General features: G+C 47.3%; 1 protein-coding gene across 1 annotated transcript in view; it reads right to left on the reverse strand.

The window, feature by feature from the left end:
• Window positions 1–16805, reverse strand: part of CHD6 (chromodomain helicase DNA binding protein 6) — a 251204-nt gene that overhangs the window by 27547 nt on the left and 206852 nt on the right. Inside the window, 7 exon segments of the mRNA XM_025216269.1 lie at window positions 3933–4121; window positions 4749–5195; window positions 6279–6476; window positions 7423–7571; window positions 8477–10039; window positions 12157–12365; window positions 14787–15006. Coding sequence (XP_025072054.1) covers window positions 3933–4121; window positions 4749–5195; window positions 6279–6476; window positions 7423–7571; window positions 8477–10039; window positions 12157–12365; window positions 14787–15006 — 2975 coding nt within the window.

Genomic DNA, 16805 nt, shown 5'->3' on the forward strand with positions numbered 1-16805 from the left:
GGCGGCCCTCTTTGGATCTTTCAAACATATTTTAACAACTTTTGCAGCAGCAAGATACTGGCCACCCTTGTTCCCCTGCTTTATCTGTGGTAGATTAGGGTGTTATGCTATGTGGTTGTATTGGGGTTGACTGTAGTTTTACTAATAGGTTAGACAACAGATTTGCATAGGATGGTTTGGATAGGGGTGTTCCTGCCTCTGGAGAGGGCACTGGACTAGATGACCTCTGAAGGTCCATTCTAGTCCTACTTTTCTATGAATCTATGATTCACTGCCAGAACAGCATGAAGATTCATAGATTCATAGATGTTAGGGTTGGAAGGGACCTCAATAGATCATCGAGTCCGACCCCCTGCATAGGCAGGAAACTGGGTCTAGATGACCCCAGCTAGATGGTTATCTAACCTCCTCTTGAAGACCCCCTACCTCCTCTTGAAGACCCCCAGCCTCCTCTTGAAGACCCCCAAAGCTTGAGCAGCTTTAAAACTAACATAATGAGAAAGGTGAAGATTGACTCCGAATGGAGACACTCATCTACTTCAATCTATGTTCCCCTGATGGCATAGAATAATTGTTGGTAGAGGGTTTATTAGGAACACATCTATGGTAACTACTTTGCTATAGTAACTTGCACTGACACCACAGTTCTTGGAGGCTCTGATGCTATGATGAAATTCAGAGCATCTTGAACTTCTTGTGCCAGGGCCCAAACTGGGTTTTGGCTGGTCCTGGATAAGAAAGGGAAGATGGCAAAGTAGCAGAAGTATTCACCTGTGCCCACTGTGTTAAGTGCTTCAGAACTTTCAAGAACCCAGTCATATTTCTTTGGCTTTTGAACAGTACCCCACTGCTTGGTACAAATTTTCAGTTCTAAGCTCCAAGCATCTGGCCTTGCTAGTGATGGCTAGAAAATGCTATTTAGAGGTTTGCTTTTTGAGAGGCGACCTTGTGGCTGCCTATAAGTTCATCATGGGGGCACAGAAGGGAACTGGTGAGGCTTTACTCACCAAGGCGCCCCTGGGGGTTATAAGAAATAATGGCCATAAGCTAGCAGAGAGCAGATTTAGACTAGACATTAGGAAGAACTTCTTCACAGTTAGAGTGGCCGAAGTCTGGAATGCGCTCCCGAGGGAGGTGGTGCTCTCCCCTACCCCCCTGGGGGTCTTCAAGAGGAGGTTAGATAGGCATCTAGCTGGGGTCATCTAAACCCAGCATGCCTATGCAGGGGGTTGGACTCGATGATCTTTTGAGGTCCCTTCCGACCCTAACATCTATGAATCTATGAATTGGCTTGTAGGTAAAGTAGATATGCATTAGAACTATGGTCCAGGGGGATGGCAAGGGTTAACTGATTTCTAAAAGCCAGTCTGTGACAGTCTCCTTCAAAGCCCACTGTGTCTGTATAGCAGAGAGCCCTGGGCTCTCTGTTACTTTAAGAGGAGAAGCAGCCTAGCCAGGGAGTACTGCAGGGCAGGCAGGATACTGCAGCCACAAGTCACTGGGGCAGTAGGCTACTGAGCAATTAGTAAGTACCTGCAGATAGTCAGCTGACCAGAGGCAGGCAGGGCCCTGGGTGCATATACAACTGGGGCTTGAACTGGCAAGCCAGTCTAGCCCTGCTTGCTGTAGGGTTAGGAGCTCCTGCCCAGGAGAAGCACCCAGGGGCACTGGTCAGACTGCTTTGCTGCTTGCAGGAAGACTTAGGCCTGAGGAGCTCACAAGGAGCCAGGCTGGGAGGTATGTTGGCCTAAGAATGAAAGAAGGTTTGCCTTCTTAAAGGAGCAGAGGGCTGCTGCTCCTATTGTTTCCTTTGTTATAGCCCAGGGTTCTTACGTTACGTTACTGTTTCTACCGGCGGTAGAAATGAGGCCTCATTAGTGCTAAGAGAGGGAGCAACTATAGGGGCTGGACAGCCTGGTGCTAGAGAGGGCACAGCCACAGAGGGGCCAGGGGCCTGGCAGACAGGGGCCAGGTGCCTAGTGACTGGAATGGACAAATGAAGCTAGTGCCTCAAAGCCAGGCCCAACTTCAATGGGCCTAGGTTAGAAGGCCTAGTGAGATTAGAGGGGCAGAGGCTGAGAAGGCTGAAGCCCCAACAGAGGGACAACATACCTGTAACACCCGTGAGGCATAGGGCATGGTAAAGGGAAGGATCTGGAGCTACGCAATTAGCCCTTAAGGCTTTGTGTGCCCTGCCGGGCACAGTCGACTACAGAGGCCCAGCCAGGGCCTGGGACCAGTGTGACTGAGGCCTAGCGAAGGGCAGCCTCACTATTTATTATACATACCATCAACACATGGCGGATGAGACAGAGGGGGCACCCTAGGGGCAAAGCAGAGCATGTTTGAGGAGCCACCAGGGGGCGTCACGGCCACCTTGGGACCCCAGCATGTTACAGTCTGACACAGGTAAGCAGCAAGCACACATAGGCTAGAAAATTGAAGATATGTACCATGCTGTTCCATAACATGAGACAAGAGACTCTGCTGCATTGGCCCTGTCACAGTGACCAAACTGCAGGGCCCTTGGGATTTCTGGTTTTGGTAGAGGGACCAAATTAGGAGAAGACCTGTAAACCTCAAATTAGGATGTATGCATGTGATGGCCTTGTGAAACAGGAATATGCTGATAGGACAGAATATGAACAGTATGACGACTACAGGTTAATCAATCAATAATGCCCAAATATGAAGAGTCATCAGTGGGAAAAAAAGAATACAAAAAGAAGGATTTCAGAGCAGCGAAGGGTACCCAAGAGGGGAACCCAAGGCCACTATGGACAGAGGACATACCACCAGCCCATCTCACAAACCCCACTGGGGGGTGGGTGGGCCTCAGCCTCCTACCTCCAGGCTGCTGACATCTGACATTCAAGAGAGAACCTCATAGTGAAGCTCGTGTACGGACCAGATGTACCTTGACTCTGTGAATCCTGGGACTGGTGGGTATAGAATTGTTTGCATTATTCTTATCTGCTATCACTGTATCAATAAAATTTATATATATATAAATAGATATATAGACTAGAGAGAGGTCATGATCAATCTGAGGGTTTGGGTCCACCCAAAGCAAGGTATCTGAGTCATAAATCCCGTGCCAACAGCTAGTGCATCCAATCAGCATCAGCAACCAGTTACTGTCATTGTGCCAAGATTCCAGGAAATGTTCTATACTCTTCAGCCCACAGCACATGACTCGTTGGCACCAAGGAAAACAATTCTTTTATAAATATTATCAATATCTCTCTAGACTCCTTTCTGTACTGCTCATGGATTAAGATTAAACTTTATATCAGATCCAGTCATTCCAGTCCTGTTACAGCGCATTCATTTTTACGCTGTTCCCTGGTCATGTTGCATACAGAAATCTCCTGTGATGCAGTGTGATTTGTTAATGCATGGCCTGAAACCGGTAAATTCGTCTTTCTAGTTCAATACCCTGGAGGCCCCTTTGCAGCTCAGTGTTAATTAGGATCATGCCTACTAACTTCTGCTCTGTTACATTAAGCATCGTTCAGCTTTGTTCTGAGTTGTCTAAAACGATCCATGCAGGATAGGAATACTGTGCACAAATTTTGGGACATTCAAATTCACCCATTCCTCTCTCACTTTTGTAAGGAGTTCAACTAATCCTACAGTCTCTTTGGACAGCTGTAACTTTGTAGCAGGAGACAGAAAACACACTTGTAAGTGTCTGTGACATTGAGCAGGAAAAGTGCAGCTCAACAAATTACTTGCCTTTGCTGTGCAAAGAAATGCATTAACCCCACAAAATACTACCTGCTGATCTAGAGTTGGCACTATCCCTTCTATGCTGGAAGGATGTAAGAAATTTAGTAATGAAGCTTCAAACCCAAGGAAGACCAAGAAAGCCTAAGACAAAGGGTCATGCACAGTATAGATACACATGCTGTGGTTAGGGATACTCTTACTGTGCCAAAGCCAGGAACATCAAGCGTATAGTCTGACTGCTGTCTCAGCCAGTCCAAAAGACTCTTATTTGGAACAGCCTTTTCTGCCTGGATGCTTGTAGCTGTAGCCGTTTGTGGAGTTGAGGTAGTAGTGACTGGCCCATCTGGGTGGGAGTTGCTCAGTGGAGGCTGGGTTTGATCCTGAATATCCTGAAGTGAAAGGAGAAGAAGGGACAACCCATTAGCAATGTCAAAATGCATTTGGTTCAATTGCAGACCCAGGACTGTGGAAAATCCACCCAGAGGACATTCCCATAAGCTTTACTCTGCCAGAATACCTGGTGCTCCCTGAGACTGTTTAGGGTGGAAAAGATTCATTGCCTTGCCCTGACAGCCCCCAGTGGAGTCCCTGAAGGAACTTAAAAGCCTTCTTCCTCCAAGTGCCTGCTGTTGCTCCCTGGGTAATTCCTTTTGGGTGTGTGGAGGGTACCTACTACATCCTCCTAAGACAGTGCATTTGTATCCAGTCTAATACTTTTCCTTGGGATCTTTAACCCTCTCAAGGCCCCATCTAGCATGTCAGATTTTAATTATGTTTAATTGTATTCAAGCACTTAAGGTAGTGTTTGAGTCTCTGCAAATCCCTCCTTTTCTAAGGCTGAATCCTCTTCTCCCTGATTCCAGCTATCGTGGATGGGGCAGCCACTCAGCCCTGCTCTGAGCTAGGATGGGCAGCAGGACTAGGTAAGGGAGAGCTGGATCATGCCCAAGGCATTTGTGCATGGCTTTAGGCCCTGACTCTGCCTAAGGAGTGAGTAGGGGTATATTTCTAACTACCTGCAGCCTTGTTTGAAGATTCCTCTCCTTCAAGAAGACAAGGTCTATCCCTTCCACATTTTTTCTCCTGCCCCGTCTTCTCCTCATGGCAGCATCATCTCTCTGGAGGCTTCCATTAACAATCTGTCCTGTGACAGGATGAATTAATCCTGCCTGAAGGATGCCAGACAAGTCCATGCCAAGGGAACCCTGGAGGGAGTTCACTGTCCCTAATTTGGGCGCACTTGTGTTCAGAGGGAAAGGACAGGCATTTCCTGGAGACCCATCAGAGGTTCTGGACAGGTCCACTGCTGAGTCCTGCCAGCCATTCAGCACTATGGGGGTGTGGGGGTGGGAGGCAGCTAGCTGCTCAAGACTTCTCTGTTTGACATCTCTCTCAATCTCAAATTCATACAGCCGCCGATGTTTTCCTTCATCTTTTGTAAAGGCAGGAGCTAGGAAGCTTTCCTGTGTGTGATTTAAATCCAAAGAAGTTAGCACAGTTATTGCCTATACTGCTTATAATATTCAGAAGCAGCTTTTAAACCCAGCACAGGTTGGTGAAAGAGAGGCTTTGTGTAGATCTGGGCTCTTCAGTACCTCTGCAGCCCTCAAGGACCATTTATCCCCTGGCCCAGCATCTAGCCACAAGCTCTCTACTGCAGGGACTGGATAAAGTTGGATTACCTACAAAGACCCATAACCCAGAAGAAGTACTGCAGCTCAGGGAACTGTAGGAAGCATCCTACCCTGCAGCTAGACTGCCTTGGTTCCCAAACAGTGTTAGTGACAGGTTAAGGGATCAGAGCTGAGCTGTCACTCACCTAACAGGACAGAAGACATCCCAGAGTGAAAAGAGGTTTAAAATAAATCCTTGGGCAGTGCCCCCTTGGGTACACTTTTCGGGGTGGAAGGAGAGCAATTGCTTTCTGTTCTTGACTAAGCTGTGTTCTACAGAAGTGATACTGGAGGCACCTCTCCAGGTGAAAAAATATGACCATGACCACTTACAGAAATGGACTGAGTCACTCATATGGGCTGCTCTGGCACTTCCCAGTTTTATTCAGACAATCTCTGCATACATTGGGACACTCTGGCTAGCAGGAGACTGCTATGCTTGACCTCACTGTCCTGGAACAAAAAGTTCATGCTTTACGCATGTGCCTCAAATAATTCACCCTCAGGAGTGAGGCTGATGGGCAACAAGGATATTTTAGCCTCTAGGAGTTGATATGAATCTAGTCACCAGATAGAGTTTACATGTCCTTGTTGGATGAAGACATGCCATTGTTGAACTCAGCTTCCATCACACACACTATCTGGTACATTGATAAAGTGCTTTGGAAAATTCCAGACAGTGCTAGGGCTGAAATGGTCTCTATGCTACACTTTGTAATATACAAGATATCACAAACTGTAGAAAATCAAGGTTCAGAGAGAATGTGATGAAACCCACCCCTTGGCTGGGAATTTGCCAAATGTTTCATGCCAAGGCATCAAAAGAGAGAAGGACAGTCTATCCCAGGGACCTCAGCCCCTCAAATTTTATACCTGTGAGACTAGTGCTCCATCGTTGAAGCTGGGATTAGGAGCTTCTGAGTCAGTGAAGCTGTTCCTATTGCCTTCACTGCTGGTTAACAGTGAAGTGGGCATCAAGTTTTGTGTTTCAAACTGCTGGTTAGAAGAAGGCCACTTGCCCTTTAAAACGGCATGACAGACGTTATCTATGCGGTTGATGATCACTCGGTCCTGCAAACAGAAGTATACAGCTCAACAGTGTGCCACCCACTTAAGTGCAGGCCTTTTTGGAAAGCCTAAAAGAGTAACTGAAATCCCCTCTCTTCACCAAATCTCTTTCACGTAAAAAGAAAAAGGAGCCAATGCCTTAAGTGGAGCCTCAACATTTCTAAAAGCATTGGATACACATGGAAATTCATCTGTACACTATGTGTATGGCATGTTGACAATGAAATGTACCCTTGTGGTGTCAATTCATTCCCTTGCAGGTTGTATCTGCCCTCATGCCTATCTATAGGTATCTGCTCTCAAACATGCCTGGCTCTCAAATTCAGGGATGCCTTCATGAAGGTGAATTTCTATAAGTATACATTATAAAAGAACACTAAGAAGGACTAGCAAAACAGTAAGACTTATAGTAACAGGAGTCAAGCAAGACCTCTTACAGACCCCAAGGCACTACACAAACAACAAGTGGCTCCCTACCAGGTCCACTATATGGTTGTTATGTTAGTCATGCACCTAGAAACAGACCTACTCATAAGCCACCATAAGGTGAAGCTGGAACTCAGGTGCACCTGGTAGTGGGTATCTGCTGTGACTGGAAGTGCAGGAAGCCTGGGGGGGTGGGTCTATTAACAATCCTTGGGTCTATCAACAATAGACCCAAGGATCACAGGAAAGCCAGGCCAGGAACTTTTAAATAATGTGCAGATTTCCCTCAAAGTTAAAGACAAGTGCTGCGTCAGTTCCCTAACTTCAACTTCTCAAGACAGCACTCTGAGGCTTGTGGGGGCCAAATGCATTTGGCCATGTGCAGGAATGCAGGAAGCATCTAACAGAGCTCTGACATCAGAAAATGGTGTAAATCTCATGCTGAATATTAATCTAAAGCAGGATAGAATTTGGTACTGATTTACTAGTGCTTAAGATATAAGGAAAGTTAATTTTAAGTCACCTTAGGCCACTCTGAGAAGGAGTAGAGAGTCTTCTCCTGCAGCAACTGGGCAATGGTGGGTGCCCGGGTGTCCTGAAACTCATCTATCTCTGCTGGAAGGACAGATGTGGAACTCTTGCTCTCCTCCTCCAAACATTTCTCTGGACAATCTAGGCAGAGCAACAAACAGCAGGTAGTCATCACCATGAGTCATCATCTCTGTGCCCAACAGATATCCCAGACCTCACAGTGCCCCCACCCATCAAGTATCATTTAGAACACTTTTTATTTTTAGAAGTTAAAATGCCTTTGTTTTCAAACAAGCTGAGCATGGTGCTTAGGAAACAATGGTGCCAGCAGCAGGCTGAGAGATACTCCTGACAACACAGGATGAAAAGAAGCCAGGAAAGCCAATGGAAAAGTTAGTAGTTACCTCTGTGGGATCAGGATTCGATTCAGTGGGTACATCTACATGTGAACTTAATGCAATGGAATAAACTCCAGAGCAGTTTGAATTGCTCCTGCGCACAGCATCTACATGTGTGCTTGGGACAGCAGCAATTTCAGCTGGGGCAGAGCAGGCCCCTGGCTGGCTGGGTTGACCAGGCACAATTTACGCCTCCCGTCACCATCTACACATGGGTTTCAGCGCAGTAAAGTACTCTGCTTTACTCTGTGGAGTTAATTTATTTATCGCACCCTAATACTATGTAGGGGGTGATGCTTTACTGCAGAGCTAACCTATTCTGTAGTACAGCGCACATGTAGATGCACCCAATGTCAGATAACTGTGATAGATCTGATGTGCTACAAAACTAAGCCCTTATATATGAAGGAAGAATGCCTTTTTTTTCTATAATATAACCTGAGATCCATTTGCTTCTCCTTCACTAGCAAGAGAAGAATTTATGTTTTCAAAAATAGGAGGGGAGACCACCATTTGACACTGTGGGCTAGAGTTCATACTGCAGGGGCTGGCAGGCAGTAGGCGCCCCCATAAGTTCCCTATTCAGTTGGAGGAGCAGGTGCTAAATGGCCATGGGCATGACTGAGAGGGGAGACCTCAGTTATGTACCTTGTCTCCAGGTGTTGCAACTTTTCTCTCTCTCATCTTTGTTCTTGTGCTCATCTTGTTTCATTTTGTGCCCATGGAGTTGCTGGGCTGTACCACATAGTGCTTGCTCTGTGGAGTTGGCTTTCCAGTGATCCATCCCCAACCTGTGGGGATCTGTCTTTGGAAGCTCCAGATGAATAGCTACAGCCAGGTTCCGGACAGGAAGAGAGGTGAACACTTCACTCTCAGGCTGGTTTGGTGAGTGTTTTGTCAGGCTCTCCTGGTCAGTGCTGTCATCCTCCCTACTCCCTGGCTTGCTGATACCCTCTGACATCCCCTGCCCTGTGGACCCCACCTCACTGTTCACTTCTGGGCAAGCCTTGTTGGTAGCAGAAAGGACAGAATGCTGTTCCTCTAGGGCTAGCACATTAACTTGGGGCTCACCATCAACCCTGGCCTCCAAGGAGCTTGTCACACCTTCCACAGTGTCTGCTGCCATCTCAGAATTATCTTCCTCCTCTTCATCATCATCTTCCTCACTGTGGCTTTGACTTGGCACTGATTTATCCTCTAAGCCTTTCTCTTGTTGCAAATTAATGAATCTTTTCTCAGGGGGGAGTTTTATTTCATAGTTATGAAGACTAGGCCCATATAGTCCTATGCTGATGACCCCCTCCATGGTGCCAAGTTCTGGTGACACTGCCCCTTGGGTGGCACCTCTGCCTTTCTCCTGTGGCAAGACTTCACAGATCTCTGCTGGAACACTCTGGGGTGGCTCACTGTCTGGGGCAGAAGGCAACACTTCACCTCCTTCATTCTGGTTTCCCATTTGGTCACAACCTATCTGCAAATGGTCCAAGGAGGTTTCTCTTATGGCCTCTGCCTCACAGCTGGATGGGTCCTCATCCCCATCTAGTTTGTCCTCTGAGAGTTTAGCGGCACTGCTCCCCATCTCTGTGCAACTTGGGCTATCCCGGGTGAGAGAGCTTTGCTCACTGTTGTACACTTTCTCATCGTACATTGTGCACATCAAAGAGTCTGCCAAAGAGCTCTCATCAGAGTTACTACCTTTACACATGAAAGTTTCACTGCTACCATCCTGAGGGCTGCCTTCTGGCTGTGAGATAATGTTGTCCATGTTTTCTAGCTTGATCTGACTTTCTGCTTCATTCTCTGTGGGTTCACTAGTTCTTTCCATCTGACTATACAGTGGGGAGCTATAGAGTTTGGAGTTAGTCTGATATAGGCAGCACAGGTTTTCTGCTCCTGGAATCCCTGTTTGTTTATTCTGAGCATAGTTTCTATATGCATCTAAAAAAGACAACTGTGGATCATTCATAATGTAGTAGTCAGTACGGTTCAGCCCATGTTTGGCTGTGCCAATCAGCAGGTCCCGGTCATGCTTGCCACACTCCCACCATACTGGAAGGTACAGGCTTGGCCTGCAGAGCTTGAGCCGCTCATGGAGCTGGGGACACTTCAGCACTTGCTCTCGGACCTTCCTGAGAAGTTCAATTCGATACAGCGTTCTTGCAGCACGTTCTTCAGTAATTGGCTCAACATACATCTCAGGGTCTGGAGGACCTGCAGCAGGGAGAGACAAGCAGAGACTTCAGTACAAACACACAGACCACAGAATAGTAACCAAAAGCCATGAGTCTATGTCTTACTGGCCATGCCTTGCTGCCGTACTTTACATTTAGGTGGTCAATTTTTGGATTAAATTCATGTGTTTGAAGAATTTGCAACAGAAGCCTGGGAAAGGTTACACCAGCCATCTTAAGGTGACAAGTCAGGGTCTCTGCTGCATATTGCACAGAACAGTATATGGATGAAGAGCAGTGAGTGAGGATGTTGAGAGGATTATGGGTGGACTTCTATTTCATTTAGTGGATGACCAAAGTGTATGTAGCTTTTGACTAATTCTGAGGTACCTGACTGAAGTGTAGGAGTGATCTTACTACCCTATTATAACAATAGAATTGAATAGTAAGATCATTTCTACACTTTAGTTATGCAACTCAAGAGTTGCTTGCAAGCTACATGTAACAGGGTGGTCTGGTCCTTTAAGAAGGAGCAGACAGTTCTATTGTAGAAGCCCAGCTGCAGGTGGTTAGCTAATGAGAGTATCACTAGCAATTAAAACCCCTCCTCTCCCCAGAGAAGACATCAGTGAGTAGTGAGCTGGGGGAAGGAGCAGTTTGTGGCCAGGAGGCTGACTGGAACCCAGACAAGCTCACTGTTAGGAAGGGGCCCCACTATGGTACTGGGCCATAGCTAAAGGGCTTCTCCTACAACCTGGAGAAGGGCTGAGAGTTTTGTCTGCTGGTTTATTTTGTTTGTTTAGTACAAAGACTGTGTTTGTGTTTAAAGGACTGGCTGAGAAGCTCCCAAGGGAGCAAAGACAGCTTGCAAGATAGCAGGTGCAGTCCATTTACACTACCATACTTGTCTAGCTTCTGTCTTTATATTTCAAGAACAAAGGGAGTTATTTAAAGGGTAACAGTGAGCAATGTACGTTTCCTGAACTGTATTTTAATACTCATCCAGATTCCAGGTTAACAGGGGCTGGGATTACAGTAACTAAATTGGCAATGAGTTAATTTTCAACATTTTCTTTCCGCTCATTTGTCTCTAACTGGTTACCATGGAGGGAACTCAACTTTGTCAACTGCAACAACAGTGGCAATCTACTGCTGGGGATTTCCAAGCCCTTGCTTCAGCTCCCTCCTGTGCTTTCTTACTGACAATAACACAGTAGCAGCATGGAAACTTCTAAAGGACTTCCTGGGGTCAGAGACGTGCGGCACTTCATAAAGCTTGTGGGAACTGACATTTCAAGGAGAATCCTCAAACATGCAGTTTTGAGCAGGAGTAACTTTGTGAGTCAGTGTACCCACAGTATTTCCTGAGGATTAATGACTCTGCCAGGAACTGCTCTGGGATGTGGCTCCTGCTTCTATTATTAACAGTAAATTATTTTTCATATCAATCATTTTTTACATCTTACTTATCTGTGAATTGTGGGTGATTTGGCAATATTGAGCACATCTAGAGAACTGATGCTATGTGTATGAGCTGGCCAGATGTTTCCCAAGTGGGTTGCAAGCTTCCTTTCTTTCAGATGTGTTCTCAGTTTGTGATTAACTTCTTCCTAACATACAGTCCTTCTAAAGGGAGTTACAATATTTAGAATATGGGCTTAGTTTGTATTGCAGTCTATCAGCAAGTAAGTGAAACTGAGCATAGCAGAGCACTTGGATCAGACAATATCCATATGTAGTTTGAAGGATATAAGCCTGGGGCTCTCTGGATCCATCTGCCATTTTCAGAGATTCTTGTCAAAACTCAAAACTCATTTCATACATATTTCTTTTTACAAAGTGCATAGTAAGTGGGTGGCAAAATTTCGGCTTGAAATGGCAGAGAAGGAAGTGACTGGGCAAGTTCCTCCTAAGTTATTAGAAGCAGGTGGCCTTCAATTGTAGCTCCAGGCAGCACACAGGCAGAGATGTGCAATTAGCTAGAATTTCATTGCTTTGCATCTACACTGAATACTTACTGTCCCTCCCTATCTTTGGCAGACAGCCAGCTCCATCTGGATTTTAGGCCTCTGTTTTTAGGCCGTATTTAGGCCTCTGTTGGTCTGCAAAGTTCTACTTGCTACTGTGCCACATGACGGCAGCATTATATCCACTCACCATCCTCTTTCCATAGCGGGAGACCACAGACATTTTTGCACATGGCCACAAAGCTGTAAAAGTACTTTTCTAGGCTCTCATCTGTTTTCTTCTCCAGACGGGAAATGGCTCGGAACTGGGTCCAGTCAAAGGCCTTCTTCTCCTGGTCATAGATGACACCAAAGGACGAGACGGTACGGTAAAAATCTGCTTGCTCCCTCCTGGTCCACCTGCAGGGTAAGGCAGGGGAGATGCAGCTACAAGCTACTAGACACTTTCTTTTAAATTTTTTATTTCCCGGTGTGTTTAATGCAGGTAAAGATTACTGTCTTCCATCCTCGACTGTGAGGGATTGCCGAAGAAGAAGAGTACAGGTAAGTGGTGTCAGCCAGACAGCCCTGGGGCAAGGAGTTATCCAATTACCCAAAGAACAGACCTATGGAGTCTCTCTCATTGCTGCTTGCCGAGGTGCCTAACTCTGACCACCAGGAAACCTCCAGAGGCCATTCAGATTTTGGCCTCTTGGATTAGACATTAATGAGATAACAACTGGTACCCACTGTGGCAATACTAACTTTTGTGATATGGTTCTTTGCTAGCAAAAACTGGGCTGAGATTACCTAATTATATTGCACAACTTTGTAAAAAGCCACCAGCAGTAATGACTTATTGTGGGACATGTCTGCCTCAATGATCTACAGCACAGAAGGCTCAGGCACCTTCAACCATATAAGTTCGTAGCTGTTCGAAATGGAAGGTTCAACGACGTTTACTACAGCTCTCTTGTTCCATAGAGCTTTAAAAAAAAAAAACTCCAGTAAACAATTTACTAGACAAGCTATATAATCAAGTGTCAAGATAAAGGACCCTTTTTGGAGAGGCACAGATTTTCTATTTACTCACTCCTATAGTCACACCAAGCGGGTCTCACTAATTTCATTTACAGATATAAAAGGCTGAGAGCGTCTTTCGCAGGTGAATCATATAAAAACATGTCTAAAAGAGACTGCAGGAAGCCATCAAGTCCACCCCCTTCTCAAGGTAGGATGATTAGTATAAACTGTCACAGACAAATATCTGTCTAACATTTGTCTAACACAGGGAAGGCCAAAATGTTCTGTAGGGAGACCTCCCAAATAATATATTCACAAGGAAGCCTGGAGGATGGGTCTCATTTGTAAGTACGGTCCTGCCTTACAGAGAATGAGAAAAAAAAATAATGTGGGAAGGGGCTGGAGTTGTCTCCTTTGGTATATGCTGTGTTAAGAGCAGGATGGTATACCGTGTAAATATACTACTGCATACCAGACTCATTAATTGACTTGTAGATTCCATCCTTGTTTCTGTATGAACAGTTTAGGGAATTGGCATTTAAATTTATGGTGTAATTTTTCATTCTGTCTGAGTTCCTTCTTTCCATGTTGTCCTCTTATAAAAGGAGGAGATCACCTGATTTAATTTTATGGCAGCATAATTGGAATGATGGAAAGAAATGCCATTTTACATGGCAGGTAATAACTTGATGCTACCTGCTCCGAATGCCAAACAATCCAGGAAGTGTGGCTGGATAACCTAGGGTCATTGATAACAATGGGAGTAGGTGGAGGGATCAGGAAGGAGATCTACCCCTTATCTACAGAACTGTACACGTGGTCAGTGCAGTTAGATAGGAGCCCTTGTAAGAGGGCTACTAGACAGCTTAATAGCTAGATCCATGTTAGAAATCCCTCAGCTTCCTCCATTCAAACCCTCACCAGCCGGCAGCTAGAATAACTACAATAGGAGGCTGATTTTAGTACCAATTTATATGTAACCAGGTATATTCCTACAAGACCCATGTCTGATGCATGTTATCCTGCAAGCCCAATTCACACTGGGAGCAGGATGGTGCAGCATCCATCTCTGGGAGTGTTGTGTAGCTTACAAGCTAATTTGTCTCCTTTGCTTAGATGAGCCAGGGACTGGTTCCTGGGGGTTTTGCCTAGATCAGGGGTGTCAAACCCATCTGGCCCTGCAGGCTGGATGAGAATCAGTAGGCCAGTCTGAAGGCCAGATAGAATCAGTAGGCAGTCTGCAGACCAACCCCATGTCATGTGCAGTGTCCAGAGCACCGGATCCAATCTGTGTGGTGCATGCAGCACAGGGTCCAGCCCACATGCTGCATACAGCACAACCTCTGTGCTGACCCTGCATGCACAGTGAGCTTTGTGGATGTTGTGTGCAGCACACAGCACAGGGGCCTGGTATAGAGAGCACACTGAATGCAATGCAATGCATGAGCTGGACCCGGTGTTGCATGTAGCACATGGGGTCTGGGATGCATTTTGCATATGGTCCCTCACCAGATCGGTCCCATGCACTAGCTCTGGTGCTCACACGTGGCTTGGAGCTCACTGGACTGGACCTGGAGCCAAGACACAGAACTGGTCTGGCCTAGGCACTGCATGCAGCGGAGCTCCCTGAGCCAACCCTGTGCTGTGAGGCACACGGGATCAGTCTGAGATGCCCGGACTGGATCACGCAGCTCCACAGGCTGGATCTTGCCCCCGGGCCATATGTTTGACACCCCTTGCCTAGATAAATAAAGGAGTCCAGTGATTCCTGGACAAGTCTAGATCAGCCATTTCACCTCCTAGTATTGGCTTCATTACCTTTTCTGCATTTCCTTGTTCATTGGATCCATCTCAGTGGCTCTCCTAAACATCTCATCTTGCAGCCAGTATCCATGGTTACTTGGAACCAAGACCTCAGCTCGGGGGGTTAGCTCTTTGCGGTTGCAGCGCTGGTAGACAGTGACAAGCCGTCGCAGTCTGGCTGTGAGGGCGGATGAAACAGGCCAGCAGGATCTGTCTGAGTCGGAGCCATCCTGGGCTTCAAATATCATCAAGGACATTAGTATTTAAGTCATTCTGTGAATAGGTTGGGGGTGTCTGCATATGTCCTGGTTGGCTCACTAAAGAACTCCCCTCTTCCCTTTCTTCCCAGAGCACATGGTAGCCTCCAGTTCCCAGGGCAGCTAAAGGTAGGGGACTAACACTTGGCTGAGTGTCTGTCCCCAGACCCTACTGGGCTGCTGGGCCAGATTAATGACTTTCAGTCACTTCCAGCCTGTCTCTGTTACCAAAAGGGAAAAAGACTCCATCTCTCAATATCACTCCCTCATGGCCCCTCATGTTTGCTAACTGCCCTGCTCTGCCATTGATTCAAGGGTGATGTTTAGAATGCCTCTTCCTTGCTCAGTACCTCAGTTTCCTCACCTACAAAATGTGGATGATTATAACTACAGTTGTGTGTGTACAGTACTTGGGAGGCTGCAAAGCTCTAACACAGGGGCAGGCAATTATTTCGGGTGGAGGGCCACTGACCGAGTTTTGGCAAGCTGTCGAGGGCTGCATGGGTAGCCTCGCCCCCTGGTCACCATCCGGGGACCAGAAATCTTGCCCCTAACCTCTGACCTGTCCCTCCCCTTGTCCCTGGAAGTATTCCTTTGGGGAAGAGGGCTTGCCATTTTAGGGGGAAAAAACTAAATTATATACTAAAAATCAAACGCTCATAATAATATATTTTAATTTAATTAAAAAATATATTTTTGTCCCGATGTGTGTGTGTTTGTGCTGTATATGTAGAAGTGATTACATAATAGCTCAAAATGCAGTCTTATTTGTATATTGTGAGGTTGTGGCAGCCAGGGCGGAGGATGAGGATGAGGCGGGCTTGGTTGCCACCACCTTCTCTTTGTCACCGTGCTCGCAGTGCCGCCTTCAGGAGTGGCCGCTGCTGTTGCGGTGCTCCCATCATGCCCGGCTGTTGTGCTCTGCCTCCCCATGTGGCTGCTGCTGCGGTGGTCTGCCAAGCTGCCCCTGCCACCACTGTGCCCCTGCTGCGAGCCCAAGCACTGCTTGCCCTGAGGCCACTTACACTTGGTGCCGCCCCCACAGCAGGTCAAGGTGCCCGTATCAGCCGGGAACAGTAGTGATGGTGGCTGTAGGAGCGGTGGCTGTAGGAGCAGGTGCAGGGCTGGCGGTGGTAGCCACACAGGGAGGTGGAGCGTGGCAGCCAGGTGCAGCTAGAGCATTGAGGTGGCAGCGGCTGCTTCCGCAAGCAGCACCATGAGCACCACGGCAAGTGCAGTGACAAGGAGAAGGCAGCGGCAGCTGAGTCTGCCTTGTCCTCCTCCTCCTCCTCTGCCACAACCACACCGGCAGCCCCAATTGCTGCTCTGCCTAATGCAGCAGGAGGGAGCAGGAAGCCAAGGTGCACTACAGACGGCCCAAAGCTGCCAAGCCGTTGGCGAGCTCCCGTCTCTCCCTGCTGGCAGTCCAGCTCATCTCCATAGACCCCTGCTAGCCCATGTTCTGTGCTCCTGCTGCCCCACTCTGTGCCCCACTGATGCTGGCCCCAGGACACTGGTGCAGGCTCCGCGCTCCACTCACTTCCATTACCCCCACTCCCTGCTGCCACCTTCCCCACTTTCCTGCCCACCTGCCAGCTGCTCTGCACCACATGGCTCCTGGCTGCATAGCTAGACTGTGGGACTTAGCAGGAGCTGGGCCAGCCCCAAGGACTGGGGCAATCCCTGCAGTTCCCCCCTGCCACTCCACCCCCTGCTTTTACCTGAATTCCCCATGCCGGCACAGGTACAAACAGCCCCACAGTCCCAGACCAGAAGC

The sequence above is a fragment of the Alligator sinensis genome, unplaced genomic scaffold, assembly GCF_000455745.1.
Source record: "Alligator sinensis unplaced genomic scaffold, ASM45574v1 scaffold338_1, whole genome shotgun sequence".
Taxonomy (NCBI): domain Eukaryota; kingdom Metazoa; phylum Chordata; order Crocodylia; family Alligatoridae; genus Alligator; species Alligator sinensis.